At 49.9% G+C, this 21,455-nt stretch overlaps 1 protein-coding gene across 1 annotated transcript in view; it reads right to left on the bottom strand.

The window, feature by feature from the left end:
- Positions 1-13,110, bottom strand: part of PSMB7 (proteasome 20S subunit beta 7) — a 44,386-nt gene extending 31,276 nt beyond the window's left edge. Inside the window, exons 1-5 of the mRNA XM_033137503.1 lie at positions 12,998-13,110; positions 9,101-9,194; positions 8,427-8,524; positions 6,694-6,834; positions 3,427-3,542 (exon numbers count right to left, since the gene is read on the bottom strand). Of these exons, the coding sequence (XP_032993394.1) occupies positions 3,427-3,542; positions 6,694-6,834; positions 8,427-8,524; positions 9,101-9,194; positions 12,998-13,071 (523 nt within the window). The 5' untranslated portion in view covers positions 13,072-13,110. The remainder of the gene's footprint in view (positions 1-3,426; positions 3,543-6,693; positions 6,835-8,426; positions 8,525-9,100; positions 9,195-12,997) is intronic.
- Positions 13,111-21,455: the final 8,345 nt, after the last annotated feature.

The raw sequence follows: 21,455 nt of genomic DNA, 5'->3' as shown, positions 1-21,455 counted from the left end.
CTTCAAAATGACCTGAACGGATTAGAGAACTGGGCCAAAGCAAACAAGATGGATTTTAACAAGGAGAAATGTCAAGTGCTACACTTGGGCAAAAAAAAATATAAAAGGCACAAATACAGGATGGGTGACACCTGGCTTGAGAGCAGAACATGCGAAAAGGATCTGGACCATAAACTTGACATGAGTCAACCGTGTGATGCAGCAGCTAAAAAAGCCAATGCAATTCTGGGCTGCATCAATAGGAGTATAGCGTCTAGATCAAGGGAAGTAATAGTACCACTGTATTCCGCTCTGGTCAGACCTCACCTGGAATACTGTGTCCAGTTCTGGGCACCACAGTTCAAGAAGGATACTGACAAGCTGGAACGTGTCCAGAGGAGGGCAACCAAAATGGTCCAAGGCCTGGAAACGATGCCTTATGAGGAACGGCTTAGGGAGCTGGGTGTGTTTAGCCTGGAGAAGAGAAGCTTAAGGGGGGATATGATAGCCATGTTCAAATATATCAAAGGATGTCATATAGAGGAGGGAGAAAGGTTTTTTTTCTGCTGCTCCGGAGAAGCGGACACGGGGCAACGGATTCAAACTCCAAGAATGAAGATTCCACCCAAACGTTAGGAAGAACTTCCTGACAGTAAGAGCTGTTGGACGGTGGAATTTGGTGCCAAATTTCAATAAAAACAACCTAATTAGATTAATTCCATTTTAACTCTTCTCCCCCCCCCTTTCCTTCCTGCCATCCCCACAATTAAATTCTATCCATTGACCGTTGTCCATTACCAAACCATATGCCCACACCATGGCACATAGAGAATATACGTAAAAACGTTCATTTTCACCCCATTCCTACCCTCCGGGGAAACTGGCTTTTGCTTCTTTCTTATCTCATATGTCCTTGAAACTTTTTCAGTATTTGAGAGGGTAGCCACGCTCTACAGCTTCCAACAAAACAGAGGCCCAAAAATTCCTGGTGCAAGGCGGACACCGAGACCGCCGTTTGGTTAACTAATCATTCACTTATAACCAAGCCGGGAAGGTAATCTTGTTGTTCGGCGGTTTAATAATTGATCCGTTCCGGGGCCCATTTATAAATATGAATCCAATTTCATCTTTTATGTAAATTCAGAGGAGGGTCCGAACAGAATATTGCATCATCAATCCTATCTGGAGCGTCCTTTCAAAAATAAGATTTCTAGGCACAGAAGAAAGATTTCGCTACTTTGGAGGGGGCTGTGGCACCATCTATTGGTGCAAAATAAAAAAGCAACACTCTGTTGTTCTCTAAGCCGTGGTTAGGCAACCTAAGGCCCGGGGGCCGGATGCGGCCCAATCGCCTTCTAAATGCGACCCGCGAACGGTCCGGGAATCAGTGTGTTTTGACATGAGTCAAATGTGTCCTTTTATTTAAAATGCATCTCTGGGTTATTTGCAGGGCCTGCCTGGTGTTTTGACATGAGCAAAATGTGTGCTTTTATCGAAAATGGTGGAGCATGACAACGGTTGCAGAGGCTGGCGATGGCACTGTGTAGTCTCGCCGCTCCAAAAGGTACAGGTGAAGTTGCCACGAAGAAACAATGCAGACCAAAGAATCATAAAATCACAGAGTTGGAAGAGACCCCCAAGGGCCACCCAGTCCAACCCCCTGCCAAGCAGGAAACACCATCCAAGCATCCCTGACGGACGGCGGTCAAGCCTCCGCTTCAAGACCTCCAAAGAAGGAGACTCCACCACACTCCTTGGCAGCAAATCCCACCGTCCAACAGCTCTTACTGTCAGGAAGTTCTTCCTAATGTTGAGGTGGAATCTTCTTTCTTGGAGTTTGAATCCATTGCCCCGTGTCCGCTTCTCTGGAGCAGCAGAAAAAAAACCTTTCTCCCTCCTCTAGATGACATCCTTTGATATATTTGAACATGGCTATCGTATCCCCCCTTAAGCTTCTCTTCTCCAGGCTAAACATACCCAGCTCCCTAAGCCGTTCCTCACAAGGCATCATTTCCAGGCCTTGGACCATTTTGGTTGCCCTCCTCTGGACACGTTCCAGCTTGTCCGTATCCTTCTTGAACTGGGGTGCCCAGAACTGGACACAGTCTTCCAGGTGAGGTCTGACCAGAGCGGAATACAGTGGTCCTATTACTTCCCTCGATCTAGATGCTATATTCCTATTGATGCAGCCCAGAATTGCATTGGCTTTTTTAGCCGCTGCATCACACTGTTGACTCATGTCAAGTTTGTGGTCTACCAAGACTCCTAGATCCTTTTCCCATGTACTGCTCTCAAGCCAGGTGTCACCCACCCTGTATTTGTGCCTTTCATTATTTTTGCCCAAGTGTAGTACTTGATATTTCTCCCCGTTAAAATTCATCTTGTTTGCTTTGACCCGGTTCTCTAATCTGTTAAGGTCATTTTTGAAGCGTGATCCTGTCCTCTGGGGTATTAGCCGCCCCTCCCGATTGGGTGTCATCTGCAAACTTGATCAGGATGCCCTCCAGCCCATCATCCAAGTCATTGATAAAGATGTTGGATAAGACTGGGCCCAAGACAGACCCCTGTGGCACCCCACTAGTCACTTCTCTCCAGGATGAAGAGGAGCCGTTCATGAGCACCCTTTTGCAAACTGGATCAGGATGCCCTCAAGCCCATCATCCAAGTCATGGATGAAGATGTTGAAGAAGACTGGGCCCAAGACAGAACCCTGTGGCACCCCACTAAGTCACTTCTCTCCAGGATGACGAGGAGCCATTCATGAGCACCCTTTTGCAAACTTGATCAGGATGCCCTCAAGCCCATCACCCAAGTCATTGCTGAAGATGTTGAATAAGACTGGGCCCAAGACAGAACCCTGTGGCACCCCACTAAGTCACTTCTCTCCAGGATGAAGAGGAGCCATTCATGAGCACCCTTTGGGTTCGGTCTGTCAGCCAGTTACAAATCCACTGAATGACAGCAGTGTGGAAGAAGAAGAAGAACACGAAGAAGAGGAGGAGGAGGAGGAGGAGGAGTCTTGGTAATCTGTTAAGGTCATTTTGAAGTGTGATCCTGTCCTCTGGGGTATTAGCCACCCCTCCCAAGGACAAGGGTGACACGGATTACAATCCTTGTTTCGCCAAAATTAGTTTCGTCAGCAACAAGTACGCACTCGATCTTTCAGTCTGAAACATATTTCCTTTTTAATTTTTTGATGTCACGTATTTTCAGTTGAACACCGGTAAGTTGAATTACTGAAAGAAATAAACCTTTCCACGATATTCTGATTTTTCGAGTTTCACTTGGAGTTCGTGAAGAAAACCCCCAAACCCCCCCCACACACACACACGCACGCACGCACACACACACACACACGAGAAGAGATGAGGAAAGCAAAACTAACTACGACAGATTTCCGCCAGCGGGCAGCGCAGTTACCTAAATGGTAACAGGGAAAAGACTCACCCATCGTGACGTAAGGCAGCTTGTCAGTCGATCCGTGGGGATAGATGCTGTAAAGATGGGCTCCGGTGACGTCCACCCCGCCCAGAACCAGGGCTGCGCCGATGTAACCTTGATACCTAGGAGACATAAGTGTGTTTAGCGTAAGAGTGCGCGGAAACCAGGACTGCATTGCCAAAAAAATTGTTAGAAGCAGAGATGTTAAAGCTAGGAGACATGGTAGTTGCTGAGTCGTTTAGTCGCGTCCGACACTTCGTGACCCCATGGACCAGAGCACGCCAGGCCCTCCCGTCTTCCACTGCCTCCCGCAGTTTGGTCAGACTCAGGTTGGTAGCTTCGAGGACACTGTCCAACCATCTCACCTTGCCGACAAAGGCCCGTCTAGTTCAAGCAGTGGTTTCCCCAGCAGGGATGTGTGGAAGTGAGAGCTGGACCATCAAGAAGGCTGAGATTAAAAGACGCCTGCTTCTCGGGAGAAAAGCCATGACAAACCTAGACAGCTTCTACAAAAGCAGAGACGTCACCTTGCCGACAAAGGTCCGTCTAGTTCAAGCTCTGGTTTTCCCAGCAGGGATGTGTGGAAGTGAGAGCTGGACCATCAAAAAAGCTGAAATTAAAAGACGCCCGCTTCTTGGGAGAAAAGCAATGACAAACCTAGACAGCTTCTACAAAAGCAGAGACGTCACCTTGCCGACAAAGGTCCGTCTAGTTCAAGCTCTGGTTTTCCCAGCAGGGATGTGTGGAAGTGAGAGCTGGACCATCAAGAAGGCGGATGGCTGAAGAATGGCTGCTTTTGAATTGTGGTGCAGGAGGAGACTCTTGAGAGTCCCGTGGAGTGCGAAGAGATCAAACCGATCCACTCTGAAGGAAATCAGACCCGAGTGCTCACTGGAAGGAAGGACATATCCTGAAGCTGAGGCGCCAAGACTTTGGCCACCTCGTGAGAAGGGAAGGCTCCCTGGAAAAGACCCTGATGTTGGGAGAGATGGAGGGCACAAGGGGAAGGGGGCAACAGAGGACGAGATGGTCACCTCATGAGAAGAGAAGACTCCCTGGAAAAGACCCTGATGTTGGGAAAGATGGAGGGCGCAAGGAGAAGGGGACGACAGAGGACGAGATGGCCACCTCATGGGAAGAGAAGACTCCCTGGAAAAGACCCTGATGTTGGGAAAGATGGAGGGCGCAAGGAGAAGGGGACGACAGAGGACGAGATGGCCACCTCATGAGAAGAGAAGACTCCCTGGAAAAGACCCTGATGGTGGGAAAGATGGAGGGCACAAGGAGAAGGGGACGACAGAGGACGAGATGGCCACCTCGTGAGAAGAGAAGACTCAATGGAAAAGACGCTGATGTTGGGAAAGATGGAGGGCACAAGGAGAAGGGGACGACAGAGGATGAGATGGCCACCTCGTGAGAAGAGAAGACTCAATGGAAAAGACCCTGATGTTGGGAAAGATGGAGGGCACAAGGAGAAGGGGACGACAGAGGAAGAGATGGCCACCTCATGGGAAGAGAAGACTCCCTGGAAAAGACCCTGATGTTGGGAAAGATGGAGGGCACAAGGAGAAGGGGATGACAGAGGAAGAGATGGCCACCTCATGGGAAGAGAAGACTCCCTGGAAAAGACCCTGATGGTGGGAAAGATGGATGGCACAAGGAGAAGGGGACGACAGAGGACGAGATGGTTGAAATCAGCTCTGAGTGCTCACCGGATGGACAGATCCTGAAGCTGAGGCACCAAGACTTTGGCCACCTCGTGAGAAGAGAAGACTCCCTGGAAAAGACCCTGATGTTGGGAAAGATGGAGGGCACAAGGAGAAGGGGACCATAGAGGATCAGATGGCCACCTCATGGGAAGAGAAGACTCCCTGGAAAGGACCCTGATGGTGGGAAAGATGAAGGGCACAAGGAGAAGGGGGCGACCGAGGATGAGATGGTTGGACAGTGTTCTCCAAGCTACCAACATGAGTCTGACCAAACTGAAGCAGGTAGCGGAAGACAGGAGGGCCTGGGGTGCTCTGGTCCATGAGAAGGGGAGACTCCCTGGGAAAGACCCTGATGTTGGGAAAGATGGAGGGCGCAAGGAGAAGAAGGGAATGACAGGACAGGATGGCCACCTCATGAGAAGAGAAGACTCCCTGGGAAAGACCCTGATGTTGGGAGAGATGGAGGGCACAAGGACAACAGAGGATGAGATGGCCACCTCATGAGAAGAGAAGACTCCCTGGAAAAGACCCTGAGGCTGGGAAAGATGGAGTTTGTCTCTTCATCAGCTATCGTTTCTTCGCTTTATGGTCAAAGTTTGGGGAAATTTTTAAACTGTGATATTTTAAATGTATTTTCATGTTCGGCGGAAGCCGCCCAGAGTGGCTGGGGAGAACCAGGCAGATGGGCGGGGTACAAATAAAATAAAATAAAAATAATACAAGGGACGGCGGAGGAGGAGACAGGAGGAAGTCCCAATTATTATTATTATTATTATTATTATTATTATTATTAGTCACACTCGGTACACTTTGACCATAAAACGAAGAAACGACAGCGGATGAAGGATAAACGAAACGGCCTTTTCCTGGAGTTAACAATCATGGTAACTGGACCAGAGGGAGGAGAAGGTGTCACAGGATTGGGAGAAATTTAAGGATTATTTAGTTAACGGTGTAAAATTGAATATTTGAGCAGAACTAGCTAGCAGAATTGGCTTTAGCTGGTTAATGTTAGGTAAAACTGCTTGGAAGAAGTTTTGCTGTATTGATTCAATTGTTTTAAGAGCATCTTAGGATATTGAGTTCAAGTGATAAACTATATTTGATTAATCCAATCTAAAGATTACTAAGAGATATGGTTAATGTTTATTGAAAAAAGATATAAAGTTACCCAAAATATATTTTGATTTGGAATGCAGTGGTAGAGAAGATAGAAACAAGAAGGGTATAAAAATAAGTGTATGTCGAGGTATGTATATGTTTTTTCTTATGTTTATTGTTATTGTTGTTGAATTTGTTTAATGTTTTTTCTTTCATTGTGTTCTTTATGGTGCTTATGTGTATTTTAAGTGTTTTTCTCTTGTTTTATATTTGGAAAATAATAAAAAGTTTATATAAAAAAAACAAACAATCATGGTAACTGGAATTTTGTTTCCTACTTTCAACGACAAAAAGAGAGAAAACCATGGTTTATTGCCGCCCTGGCCCAAGTCCTTGCCACCCGTCGACTTTATTTCCTGTATTCTCCAAGAGACTCCCCATTTTCTTAATTGCTTTTTTTTACCTGAAAAGCATCTGCTTCAGCATCCGGTTGGCCGTCACCACCCTGGGAAGTCGCCCGGTCGAGAGCGAATGGAGCTCCATGTTGGAGGAGATGAGCTGGGTGGTCATTTCCGTGTCCGCAGCCGTCCCAGCCCCGCAACAGCTGCAAACGGATGTAATTCATGGAGTCAATTCTCTGAATGTCACGATAGGTTAGACACCACCGAAAAGGCCCTGCGCCCGGTTCCCTGTAGCTTTCCTCCTCGCAGCGAGGGAACCGCCGGAAGGCCCTCGGGAGATGGACCCCGGTGTCCGGGCTAAACGACCCTGCTTACATCATTGCTTCCACGAATGGACTTTCCCCACGGCATTCTACCGTATTTTCCGGCGTATAAGACGACCCCCCCCGACTCCCCCAGTGAAAATATGGAGTTTGAGAAATACTCGACCGCCGATGCTCCAGCCGGCGTAGAAGACGACCCCCCGACTTTTGAGAAGGTTTCCCTGGGTTAAAAAGTAGTCTTCTACGCCAGTATATACCGTATTTTTCGCTCCATAGGACGCACCGGACCATAAGGCGCACCTCATTTTTTTCTGGTTTTCCTCCTCTAAAAGCCCTGTTTTTTTGTTTTTTGAGGATCAGCTCAAAGTTTCGCAGCTTTTTGCAAAGGGAAAAGCCCTGGCTTTTTTGAGGATCAGCTAAAAGTTTTGCAGCTGTTTTTGCAAAGGCAAAAGGACTTTTTTTTAAGGATCAGCTAAACGTTTTGCAGCTGTTTTTGCAAAGGCAAAAGGCCTTTTTTGAGGATCAGCTAAAGGTTTTGCAGCTTTTTTTTTTGCAAAGGGAAAAGCCCTGGGTTTTGCTTTTGTTTTTTGAGGATCAGCTAAAGGTTTTGCAGCTTTTTTTGCAAAGGGGGAAAAGCAAAGCTCCTTTTGCAAAGGGGGAAAAGCAAAGAGGAAAAGCCCCATTTTTATGGGGTTTAACTCACATTTCTGAAAAAATCTTAAGGAAGGGGAGCCATTTCTACTGTTTGCAGACAGATAATCTAATCAGCCAGTCACATGTCCTGGGGAAACAAACAACCTCCCTCTGCAGCACATTCAACAAAGGAGGGCGGGGCTGAAAGGGAGCCGGGACTCTTATCTCTCTCCCGATCTCTAGCTGATCAGCTGCTGAGCGGGGTCCTTTCAACCCTCCCTTTTCTCTTTGTAAAATAAAAAGCACAATCTGCTTTTGGCCCCTGGGCAATTCAGCTCCAGGGACCACCATTCGCTCCATAAGACGCACAGGCATTTCCCCTTACTTTTCAGGAGGAAAAAAGTGCGTCTTATGGAGCGAAAAATACGGTATCTCAAACTGGAGAATCGGCGGTCAAGTATATCTCAAACTCGTATATTTTCACTGGGAAAGTTGGGGGTGGTCTTGTACGCCCAGTCGTCTTATACGCCGGAAAATACAGTACTTAAAAGGAAAAAAAAAAACCCTCCTTTAAATTGAGAGGTGCAGCAACAGCCAGCTGAACTTGGTGGAAACGAGTTCGTGCGGTTTAAAACTTGTATCCTATTACGGGCGACACTCGAAAAACTAGAACATCGTGGAAAGGTTCGTCTCTTTCAGTAATTCAACTTAAAAGGTGAAACCAATATATGAAAACAAAATAAAGTAAAAAAAATTCCTTCCAGTAGCACCTTAGAGAGCAACTAAGTTTGTTCTTGGTATGAGATTTCGTGTAGCTGGAATTATATATATATACTTACTAAATGTTCGGAGAGATATAGTGTATTTTGGAACAGTTCTTGTCGGCGACAATCATCCCTTCGGTGGCTCTCGTATCCGCTCCCAGTACGATCCCGTCCTAGAAAACGGAAAGGGCAATGCTCTACTCACTTTCCTGGAAGCTTACTTCTGAGTAGGCATTCAGACGGAGAACGCGGGAAGGGGTGATTTTAGGGCAACAAGCGTTGGGTAAAGCGTTCGGTCCAGCCGCGGACGACTCCGGGGTTGCGGCGCTCGTCTCGCTTTACTGACCGAGGGATCCGGCGTACGGCTTCCGGGTCACGCGGCCGGCATGACCAGCGAAACAGAGCAGCGCACGGAAACGCCGTTGAGTTTATAGTTTGTAAAGGTAAAGGGACCCCTGACCGTTAGGTCCAGTCGCAAACGACTCTGGGGTCGCGGCATCCGGCTTTCGAGGGATCCGGCTTCCGGGTCACGCGGCCGGCATGACCAGCGAACCAGAGCAGCGCACGGAAACGGCGCCGCCCTTCCCGCCGGAGCGGCGCCCACCGATCCGCTTTCGAACCGCTAGGTGGGCAGGAGCGGCGGGAGCTCGCCCCGTCATTGCGGGGATCCGAACCGCCGACCCGCCAACCGGCGAACCCTAGGCTCCGGGGTCGGACCCGCCGCGCCGATTTGAGCATCGGGGCCTCACCTTAAACACCACCCCGGCAATGGTGGTGCCCGTTTTGCGGGCTGTCGGAAGTCGCAGGCCCTTCTTGGTGCCCTCTGCTTCGAGCTGGGAATTCCTACAACGGGAGGTAAGCGTGAAAACGAGGCACCGACACGCCACTCCTCCTGATTTAATAAAGGAAAGCCTCGTCGGGAAGGTAACAACCTACGCCCACCGCTCCCCGAATCCGGCCCCCCAAACTAGTTCATTATACGTAGCTGTCAACCCTCCCTGCCGTTTCCCAACGCTAGAATAAGGGAATTTCCCGCAAAAAAAATAAGATTAAACAGGGAAAGGTTGACAGCTATGCATCATAACAGGCAGGTCCAACAAGTAGATCGTGGTCTGCTGGTAGATTACTGGACGTCTGCGGTAGATCACTGGTAGATCATTGGTTCCCCCCCCCCCAAAGAAGCTGAACAACTGTGTCTCCCCTAAAGAAAACGTTTTACCTCCTCCCTGAAAAAAACTCGACAACTTGGACCCGAACCCCCCAAAATCGGGCCTTCCTCCTTCCGATAAAAAGCTCAACTTGGACCCGAACCCCCCAAAATCGGGCCTTCCTCCTTCCCATAAAAAGCTCAACTTGGACCCGAACCCCCCCCCCAAAATTGGGCCTTCCTCCTTCCCATAAAAAGCTCAACTTGGACCCGAACCCCCCCCCCAAAATCGGGCCTTCCTCCTTCCCATAAAAAGCTCAACTTGGACCCGAACCCCCCCCCCCCAAAATCGGGCCTTCCTCCTTCCCATAAAAAGCTCAGCTTGGACCCAAACCCCCCAGAATCGGGACTTCCTCCTTCCCATAAAAAGCTCAACTTGGACCCGAACCCCCCAAAATCGGGCCTTCCTCCTTCCCATAAAAAGCTCAACTTGGACCCGAACCCCCCAAAATTGGGCCTTCCTCCTTCCCATAAAAAGCTCAACTTGGACCCGAACCCCCCAAAATTGGGCCTTCCTCCTTCCCATAAAAAGCTCAACTTGGACCCGAACCCCCCAAAATCGGGCCTTCCTCCTTCCCATAAAAAGCTCAACTTGGACCCGAACCCCCCCCCCAAAATCGGGCCTTCCTCCTTCCCATAAAAAGCTCAACTTGGACCCGAACCCCCCCCCCAAAATCGGGCCTTCCTCCTTCCCATAAAAAGCTCAACTTGGACCCGAACCCCCCAAAATCGGGCCTTCCTCCTTCCCATAAAAAGCTCAACTTGGACCCGAACCCCCCCCCCAAAATCGGGCCTTCCTCCTTCCCATAAAAAGCTCAACTTGGACCCGAACCCCCCCAAAATCGGGCCTTCCTCCTTCCGATAAAAAGCTCAACTTGGACCCGAACCCCCCAAAATCCTATGCCTGCATTCCCCAAACTCAGCCATCCAGACGTTTTGGACTACAACTCCCATCATCTCCAACCAACAGGACCAGTGGACAGGGATGGTGGGAATTGTAGCCTCAAATGTCTGGAGCGCCAAAGTTTGCCTACGCCAGGATTCCCCAAAGTCAGTCATTTAGACGCTTTGGACTACAACTCCCATCATCCCGAGCGAACAGGACCAGTGGTCACGGATGATGGGAATTGTACTACCAAATGTCTGGAGGGCCAAAGTTTGCCTATGCCTGGATTCCCCAAACTCAGCCATTCAGACGTTTTGGACTACAACTCCCATCATCCCCAGCCAACAGGACCAATGGTCAGGGATGATGGGAATTGTAGTACCAAATGTCTGGAGGGCCAAAGTTTGCCTGTGCCCGGCTACCCCAACCTCAGCCGTCCAGACGGTTTACACTACAAATCCCATCATCCCTAGCCAACAACTCCCATCATCCCTAGCCAACAGGACCAGTGGTCAGGGATGATGGGAACTGTAGTCTCAAATGTCTGGAGGGCCAATGTTTGCCTATGCCTGGCTTCCCCAAACTCCGCCGTCCAGACGTTTTGGACTACAACTCCCATTATCCCAAGCGAAAAACTCCCATCACCCCTAGCCAACAGGACCAGTGGTCAGGGATGATGGGAATTGTAGTACCAAATGTCTGGAGGACCAAAGTTTGCCTGTGCCTGGCTTCCCCAAACTCAGCCGTCCAGAAATTTTGGACTACAACTCCCATTATCCCAAGCGAAAAACTCCCATCATCCCTAGCCAACAGGACCAGTGATCAGGAATGATGGGAATTGTAGTACCAAACGTCTGGAGGGCCAAAGTTTGCCTATGCCTGGCTTCCCCAAACTCAGCCGTCCAGAAGTTTTGGACTACAACTCCCATTATCCCAAGCAAAAAACTCCCATCATCCCTAGCCAACAGGACCAGTGGTAAATAATGATGGGAATTGTAGTACCAAATGTCTGCAGGGCCCTGGCTTCCCCAAACACAGCCGTCCAGACGTTCTGCACTACAACTCCCATCATCCCTAACCAACAACTCCCATCATTGCTAGCCAACAGGACCAGTGGTCAGGGATGATGGGAATTATAGTACCAAATGTCTGGAGGGCCAAAGTTTGCCTGTGCCTGGCTTCCCCAAACTCAGCTATCCAGGCGTTTTGGACTACAACTCCCATCATCTCTAGTGAACAACACCTGTGGTCAGGGATGATGGTCATTCTAGTCCCAAATATCTGGAAAGCCAAAATTTGCTTATGCCAACAGGACCAGTGGTCCGGGATGATGGGAATTGTAGTACCAAATATCTGGAGGGCCAAAGTTTGCCTATCCCTGACTTCCCCAAACTCAGCCGCCCTGACGTTTTGCACTACAACTCCCATCATCCCTAGCCTACAGGTCCAGTGGTCAGGGATGGTGGGAATTGTAGTACCAAATATCTGGAGGGCCAAAGTTTGCCTATGCCTGGCATCCCCACACTCAGCCATTTTGGACTACAACTCCCATCATCCCTAGCCAACAGGTCCAGTGGTCAGGGATGATGGGAATTGTAGTACCAAATATCTGGAGGGCCAAAGTTTGCCTATCCCTGACTTCCCCAAACACAGCCGTCCAGATGCTTTGGACTACAACTCCCATCATCCCTAGCCAACAGGTCCAGTGGTCAGGGATGCTGGGAATTGTAGTACCCAATGTCTGGAGGGCCGGAGTTTGCCTATCCCTGACTTCCCCAAACTCAGCCGTCCTGACATTTTGCACTACAACTCCCATCATCCCTAGCCAACAGGTCCAGTGGTCAGGGATGATGGGAATTGTAGTCCCTAGCCAACAGGACCAGTGGTCCGGGATGATGGGAATTGTAGTACCAAATGTCTGGAGGGCCGGAGTTTTCCTATGCCTGGCTTCCCCAAACTCAGCCATCCAGACGTTTTGTACTACAACTCCCATCATCCCTAGCCAACAGGTCCAGTGGTCAGGGATGCTGGGAATTGTAGTACCAAATATCTGGAGGGCCAAAGTTTGTCTATCCCTGACTTCCCCAAACTCAGCCGTCCTGACGTTTTGCACTACAACTCCCATCATCCCTAGCCAACAGGACCAGTGGTCACAGATGGTGGGAATTGTAGTACTAAGTGTCTGGAGCGCCGGAGTTTGCCTATGCCTTGCATCCCCCAAACTCAGCCATTTTGGACTACAACTCCCGTCATGCCTAGCCAACAGGACCAGTGGTAAGGAATGATGGGAGTTGTAGTTTGGAGGGCCTACGCCTGGCTTAAGCTAGCAGGGGAATCAGGCGCCCGTGGAGAAAGATCCACGGGGGAACCGCAAGAGCCCCGGCGCGCGCGTTGCTTACTCCCGTCGTCGTTATTTCCCACCCTCGCCAAGGCCTCGCTAGGCCTCGGATTTTCCTGAGTCACGCCGCCCGCCCGCCCGCACCCACGCCCGGCTCCCCTCCGCCGCCCGCGCCGCCGCCCCGGCCTTCCCCTCCCCCCGGAGCCTCCACTGACCGGGCGCAGTTGTGGAAGCTGAATCCCCCGGCCGCGTCGGCCGGCGAGGCCTGCATGACGGAGAGCGTCGGCATTTTCCTCGGCCCGGACGGCTTTTTCCCTTAGGCTGAGGCGGCGACGGAAGCGGAAGTGGCGTCGGCGGGGAGAGGGGGCGGGGGGAGAGATGAGGGGCCGTCGCTTCTGCTGAGGTTGAGTCACGCGGAGGGCCCCGCCCCTTCCCCGCCCAAATCCTGTATCGCGCGGAAGGCCCCGCCCCTTTCCACGAAAAGATGCGTCGCTAGGAAGGACCCGCCCCTTCCCCCCCCCCAAAAAAAGCAGCGTCGCGAGTAAGGCCCCGCCCCTTCCCCGCCAAAATCCTGTATCGCGCGGCAGGCCCCGCCCCTTCCCACAAAAATATACCTCGCTGGGAAGGCCCCGCCCCTTTCCCGCCAAAAACCTCAGTCGCGAGGAAGGCCCCGCCCCTTTCCCGCCAAAATCCTGCATCGCGCGGCAGGCCCCGCCCCTTCCCACAAAAATATACCTCGCTAGGAAGGCCCCGCCCCTTTCACGCCAAAAACCTCAGTCGCGAGGAAGGCCCCGCCCCTTTCCCGCCAAAATCCTGTATCGCGCGGCAGGACCCGCCCCTTCCCACAAAAATATACCTCGCTGGGAAGGCCCCGCCCCTTTCCCGCCAAAAACCTCAGTCGCGAGGAGGGCCCCGCCCCTTCCCCACCGAAACCTGAGTCGCTTCGAAGGCCCCACAAAAAGCTGCGTCGCGAGGAAGGCCCCGCCCCTTTCCCGCCAAAAACCTGCCTCGCGCGTGAGGCCCCGCCCCTTTCCCGCCAAAAACCTGAGGGGAAAGGCGATGTTTGGGGACTACAATTCCCATCATCCCTTGCTACTGGCCGTAGCTGTCAAGTCTCCCTTGCGGGAAACTCCATTATTCCAAGCCGTTTCCCTCAGCTATCCCTTAAATTCCCCTTATTTCTGGGAAGGAGAGTTGGGAGTCCGGGGACTCCTTGGGTCCCTGCATTTTTCCAGGCCTGCCTGCCTACCTCACAGGACTGTTGTGGGGATTCAATGAGGACTAGGAGCAGGGAGCTCCTTGGAGAAAAAGGGGGAATATCAATAGCTAAGAACAAACAGACAGATATAGAATAGGAATAGGAATAGGAATGATTTATTCCTATTTTCCAACATGGAATTTGTTTCGGCTACATTGCAATGTCAACATACAGACGCCGTTCCTCTCACCGTACAAAGAAGCCAAGAAACCCCACCCATATTTTACCTCCCCTTCAGCTATACAACTACGAATTTAACAATTGAATGGCACAAGGGGGGAAAAAACTATCCTTGCGCCTGGCCGATTTTGTAGATGAAGTCCTGTAGCGACGTCCGGATGGAAGTCAATCGAGCAGACGGTGACCGGGATGTTAAGGATCTGCGACAATTCCGTCCGCTCTCTTCCTAACTCATAAATTGTCTCTATTGAAGGCAAGCTAACGCCAATTAGCCTTTCTGCAATTCTTACAGAGAACAGGTTCAATGATGCCTCTGTAGAATTGGATCGACACTTCCTGGGACAATTTAAATTTCCTTAGTTGACGCAGGAAATACAGCCCCTTTTTTAAATAATATTATTGATGTTGCTTGACCAATTTAAGTTATAAGAAATTATAGAGCCCAGGAACTTCAAGGACTCTGCTACTACAACCATGTTGCCGAGAACGGAAAGTGGTGGCAGAACGGAAGAGATAAAGAAGAAGATAAAAGAGAGGAATGTTTCTCGGCAACGGGTGCCCCGATTCGGCATCGCTGCCCCGAACTGGAGGCAGGGCAGAGCCAACGTATCCAGAAGCCATCGGTGGTCCTCTCCTCCTGCATGAATCGGCCTCATCCTTTTCTGAAGCCGTCCAGGTTGGTTGGCCGTCGCTGCTCCCTGTGGCAGGGAGTTCCACAGGTTCGACGTGTGCTGCGTGGATCCTGGTAAGCGCTTTCCTTTTCTCTGCCCTGATTTCCCTTTCCTGGTGGCCTGGACTGACCCCGGGACAGGTGAGGGCGCCGATCCCTTCTTTTAAAATCCGAAACTTTTTTTATTTATTAACACTTAATAATAATAATAATAATAATAATAATAATAATAATAATAATAATAATAATAATTTATTATTTATACCCCGCCCATCTGGCCGGGTCTCCCCAGCCACTCAATTATTTATTATAATTTAATAATAAATTATTATTTATTAGGCTAAATACAAACGTTACATATACATACACATATACATATACATACCAACACATAAGACATATAGACATTATAGACATTAAACACACCTACACTTATAAATCTAATTCCATATACTTATTCATCCAAATATTTTTATTACTCTTTAAAAATATCATCTCGTTCTAGCCTCCTGATCACTTTAGTAAGGCTGAATTTATATATAGTCTCTTCTTTAGGCTTCCCACTTTAATCTCTTCATTAAATTAAACATTAAACATACTTTCAAGATGTATATTTTCATGACTCGGTCCAAATGTTGCTCTTTTTCCATTTCTTTTTCCCTTTGATTTCTTTTTTGTTACATTTACAATTCATAATAAGGCAGGAGCTATTCTAATAATAATAATAATAATAATAATAATAATAATAATAATAATTTATTATTTGTACCCCGCCCATCTGGCTGGGTCTCCCCAGCCACTCTGGGCGGCTTCCACCAAACATTAAAATATTATAACTGTATTGGTGTTATACCTTTTTTTTTAGATATTGCATAAAGTCATTCCATTCCTTTATGAATTTTTCCTTCGGATTGTCTTTTATTTTCACTTTATTATTAAAAAAAAAAACATTCGCACAATTCTCACATCCCAACACATTCAACAGATATTGCTACAAAATTACAATATTACAAAAAAAACTTCCAAAAAGACAAAACAAAGAAAAGACAAAAAAACAAAACAAATTAAAACAGAACAAAAACAAGACGACACAAAAAAGATCAACATAATTTCCAAAATTTAAAATCTGCTTGTTGTCAAACAAAAGGACTTCCAATGAACATCGCTGTATATATTAATTTTTACCCAAATTTCTCGCACGGTTATAAGCTTTTTATTCCTTTCTTTTATTTCTTAACTTATTCTGATTGAATATCTTATTGGTTCAGTCTAGATCGGATAATAGAAACTTTCCTATACCATTATTCCCCATATACTTCTTAAACAGTTCCCATTCTTTAGGGACTTTTTGTTTGGATTGTTCTCTTACCCTTCCAGTAGCTTTTGCTAGCTGTCGATATTCCATCGTTAAATTTTGCCAATCTGTAATTAATATTGGGCAGTGTCTTATTTTTCCAGAATATTAATATTCTGGCTGCTGTTATCCCATACAATAATAACATCCTTTTTGGTTCTTTCAATTCGTTTGGCACAATTACTTCACAAAAACATTTCTGGCTTTTTCTTAAAAGTACATTTTCACCATTTTTTTTCAATTCATCGTATATATTATTCCAAAATTAGGAATTAAAATCCGAAACTTGACAGCTATGCTGGGGGTGATGGGAGTCGTATTCCCAAAAGAGCTGGAGTGCTGAGTTTCAGGAAGCCTGCTCTGTGTTGAAACAAAATTAAAAAATAAAATAAATTCCTTCCGGTAGCGCCTTAGAGACCAACGAAGTTTGTTCTTGGCGTGAGCTTTCATGCGCATGCTCATGTCTTCAGATGCTTCTTCGCTTCTTCAAAAGGACGTCATGCGCAGAAGCACAGAATCGCGCAGCGAGCAGGCACGGCGCTCAGGATGCGGACCCGCTCCGGGTTCGGCGTTTCGTGCGTGCGCAGGTGCGTCAAAGGATTTTAAGCGCAGAAACGCCGGATCTTACGGCGAGCGTGCGCAGGAGCGGCGCTCAAGGTGCAGGCTGCTCGAGGGTTCAGCGGTTCGCGCATGCGCGGGTGCGTCAAAGGACGTCAGGCGCAGAAGCGTCAAATCCCGCGGCTGGCATGCGCTGGGGCGGCGCTCAGGATGTGGGCGGTGCTCCGGATCGGTTCCCGTTCGCCTCTAGAGGGACCGCTGCGGCTAGGGTGGGCCGTTGCCCCTGTCACTTCTGTGACTTGGGTGCAAAGACAGGAAAGGGGGAGCATTAAGGAGCATCGGCCCCAGACCCTTGGAAGCTGGAAATGTCCAGTGGCCTACCTGTAATGGATGTGATTTCCCACAGTCAAGACAAGTAGGATGTGGCGGGGGGGGGGGACATTCAGTCAGCTTATTTTTCTCAGCTTATTATTATTATTATTATTATTATTATTATTACTCTGCCGCGCCTGCGCGAACCGCCGAACCCGGAAGTTGCCCGTTCCATTCTTTCCCGGTTCGCTGCCTTGTACGCATCCCAAAGCGCTCGTAACGCGAGGTGCGGCCGTACCAAACGTCACGGCTCGTTCTCCGCCGGCGCCGCGATTCGTTGAGTTGCGGCGTTTGGAATCGTTCCATGAACTTTTTCCTTTGTTTCTTGCCGCCGTGTTTTTAAAATCCGGAACTTTCCCTACTGCGCGCGCCGCGCCGGACGCCGTTGAGAACCCAACTGGCCTCCGGCTTCGTAACATGGACGAACCCTGCCTTGCCCGCCTCTAATAGATTTCTCGGGGAGCTTGGATACGGTTCCCAACTTTACCTGCACATGAGGACTCAAATCCCCGCAGGATTGGGAGGTCAGTGCAGAGGTGGTCCGAGTCCAGCGGCACATGAGGCTCCGGTTATGCGCTAGAGGTCTAATCCACCCAATTAGAGGCTGTCTCCTTGCTTGCCGCATTCCAGCTCAGGGCCATTTGTTTGTAGACGTTCCTCAGGACAGGACTTCAAGTGCGCTCAGCTGAGCGCTGCGCCCATGCAAGATTTATGCTCGGCTTTTCCGCCCGGAGAGGCCAGCTGTCACTCACGCCAGATCTTTCAAGATTGCGCATAACCCGATGAGATGGAGAAGTCAAGGTGGTTTAGGCCAACTTCGACATCTAACTCCGCATCAGCTTCGCGCCCAAACCGGTTACGTACCTGTCGAATCGCTCGGGCAATGTGACTGGGCTGCCGTGGCCTTCTGCTGACAGGTAGGTAGCCATGTATCTGAAGAAGTGCACAGGCACACGGAAGCTCATGCCAAGAACGAACTCAGTTGGTCTCTAAGGTGCTACTGGAAGGAATTTTTTATTTTATTTCGTTTTGACTATGGCCTTCTGCGTTCGAGGTTTGGGGCTGAGCCTCGCTCCGCCCTCCGCCCTCCGCCCTCAATGCCTAGGACATTGATTTGGGCAACCTACGAAACAAGAGGGGGCGTGGGTGGCGCTGCGGGTTAAACCGCAGAGCCGAGGGCTTGGCGATCGGGAGGTCGGCGGTTCGAATCCCCGCAAGGACGGGGCGAGCTCCCGTCGCTCGGTCCCTGCGCCTGCCAACCTAGCAGTTCGAAAGCACATCCAAGCGCAAGTAGATCAATAGGTACCGCTCCGGCGGGAAGGTCGACGGCGTTTCCGTGCGCTGCTCTGGTTCGCCGGAAGCGGATTAGTCCTGCCGGCCACATGACCTGGAAGCTGGACGCCGGCTCCCTCGGCCAGTAAAGAGAGACGAGCGCCGCAACCCCAGAGTCGTCCGCCACTGGACCTAACGGTCAGGGGTCCCATTACCTTTACACCTGTGTTGCTTCTGGAAACGGGGCCCGGATCCAGCCTTACCCGACTGCCAGGAAGAGGACGAAGGTGACGATCAGGGCGCCAGAAGTGGCTTAGTCACGCTGGCCACATGACCCGGAAGCTGGACGCCGGCTCCCTCGGCCAGTAAAGCGAGACGAGCGCCGCAGCCCCAGAGTCGTCCGCGACTGGACCTAACGGTCAGGGCTCCCGTTACCTTTACTTGTGCATGTGCAAATGGCAGCTGGGGTGGGGCTGGAGGCATCGGGTTAATGGGCATCGGGTTAAGGCAGGGTAGGCAATCTAAGTCCCGTGGGCCGGATGCGGCCAATATACCTTCTCAATCTGACCCGCGGACGGTCCGAGAATCAGCGTGTTTTGACATGACTAGAACGTGTCCTTTTCTTTAAAATGCATCTCTGGGTTATTTGTGGGGCCTGCCTGGTGTTTTGACATGAGCAGAATGTGTGCTTTTATTTAAAATGCATCTCTGGGCTATTTGTGGGGCCCACCGGCATACCGTGCGCCCACTCCTCAACCCGCCCCCACCCCCATACCGCTCCTGGGCAGGCTGCGAGCCAGCCGCCCTCGCCTCCCATCCTGCGCGGGGAGCCCCACCTGGAGCGCTGTAAGGGTGCGCAGAGCCCCGCGCCGCTCCAGCGCCACGCCCCTCATCCCCCGCTCGCCCACCCCCCCTCCCGAGGGGCGGACAGAGCCCAGTGGCCCCAGAGGCAGAGAGGCGGCACTCCGGGGGCACCGGAGGGATCGCCGCGCCACGGCGGCCGATCTGCCTAAGACGGCCCTGTGTGGGTTCATTTCCCCCCTCCAAAATATAGTCCGGCCAACCACATGGTCTGAGGGACGGTGGACCAGCCCATGGCTGACCCCTGGTTTAAGACACCACCTGCCCCTTGTCTAGTGTGTGAAAAGTAAAATAAACAACTTGAAACGGGGGTGCGGGTGGGGGGGGAGAAACAAACTTGATGCGTTTTTAATGTGTACATCGCCATAGATTGTTGGTTATCTGATTGATGATTTGTATTGTTTTTTTAAAAAAATCTTTTAATCCAAAATATTTTTTAAAAAGCTTGTGGGAACTCAGACCTGCAATTCCCCCACCACCACCAACACACACACACACACACACATGCTCCGAAGCGGTGTGCACTCGGGGTTGGCTGGGGTGACTCGCGCACTGTTCGGGGAGGGCCTCTGAACTCGGTCTTTTGAAACAGGTGGAAAAGTGCAGCTGGAGCGTAATGGGTTTAACAAGTGCCTTTCAGCTATCCAGCGCCGGGAAGCTGGCATTTTGGCAGGAGTGGCACTCAATTAGCTGCTTAGCCCAAAGGCTTCCAGCTTCGGATGTGCGCACCTAATTACGAGGGCTCTAGCAAAAACGCCAGAGCCCCAGATGACCCTTAGCAAGGAGCAAACCATCCTGGGCGGAATCTGGCAACCTGACCCCTCTCTCTCTCTCTCTCTCTCTCTCTCCTCCTTCGGTGTTACAGGTGGGTAGCCGTGTTGGTCTGCCATAGTCAAAACAAAATAAAAAATGTCTTTCCAGTAGCACCTTAGAGACCGACTAAGTTTGTTCTTGGTATGAGCTTTCGTGTGCATGCGCACTTCTTCTTGGGTGCACGGCGACAGTTCCGGCTACAGAACAGGCGGGCCAGGATTCCCTTTTGGGGAGAACATCGGCTTCAGTGGGATCTGGGGGGAGCATTTTAGCCTTGAGGGGGGATTAGCAGTAAGGCAGGAGTAGGCAACCCAAGGCCCGGGGGGCAGATGCGGCCCAATCGCCTTCTCAATCCGGCCAGCGGACGGTCTGGGAATCAGCGTGTTTTTTACATGGGTAGAATGCGTCCGTTTATGTAAAATGCATCTCAGGGTTCTTTGTGGGGCCTGCCTGGTGTTTTGACATGAGCAGAATGTGTCCTTTTCTTTTAAACGCAACTCTGGGTTATTTGTGGGGCCTGCCTGGTGTTTTAATAATTAATGTATTAACATTATTAATATTTACTGTATTGATATTATTAATATCTACTGTATAAATATTATTGTTTCCTGTATTGATATTAATATCTACTACATTAATATTATTAATATTTACTGTATTAATAGTATTAATATTTACTGTATTTATATTATTTTTGTTTGGTTTCTTCTCTCTCTCTCTCTCTCTCTCTCTCTCTCTCTCTCTCTCTCTCTGTCTCCCCCCCCCCCCCGCCATTTCCAGCCTCCGCCTCTTCACTTGATGAAGTTAAACTCCAATCTCTGGGGTTCAAAACTGGATTGGCATCCAAATAAAACAGAGCAGTTGGTTGGGTTGGGGGTTGCGCAGTCCGGGGGGAGAGAAACAGCAGGTTTTCGCTGGAAGGGACAACCGGCTTTATTTCCCTATTGGTGCCTGACAAGGAAGCAGATGTCCTCGGATTATTATTTTTACCTCCAGTAATGGCTAGGCCTTTCTCAGCTATCCTCCCAGGTACGCGCGTCTTGCTCTCTCGCAGATGCTCAGGTGAGTTTGGCGGCAGTTCAAAGCGGTCCTCCCCGAAGCTATGGCGCCACCTGGAAACGGGGAGTTGGAGGAGGAGGAGGAGGAAGAAGAAGAAGAAGAAGAAGAAGAAGAAGAAGAAGAAGAAGAAGAAGAAGAGGAGGAGGAGGAGGAGGAGGAGGAGGAGGAAGAAGAGGAGGAGGAGGAGGAGGAGGAGGAGGAGGAGGAAGAAGAAGAAGAAGAAGAAGAAGAAGAAGAAGAAGAAGAAGAAGAAGAAGAAGAAGAAGAGGAGGAGGA

This window comes from Lacerta agilis, chromosome Z (assembly GCF_009819535.1).
Source record: "Lacerta agilis isolate rLacAgi1 chromosome Z, rLacAgi1.pri, whole genome shotgun sequence".
Taxonomy (NCBI): domain Eukaryota; kingdom Metazoa; phylum Chordata; class Lepidosauria; order Squamata; family Lacertidae; genus Lacerta; species Lacerta agilis.
The sequence above is the reverse complement of the archived record's forward strand: the minus strand, read 5'-3'. Positions and strand labels throughout refer to the sequence as shown.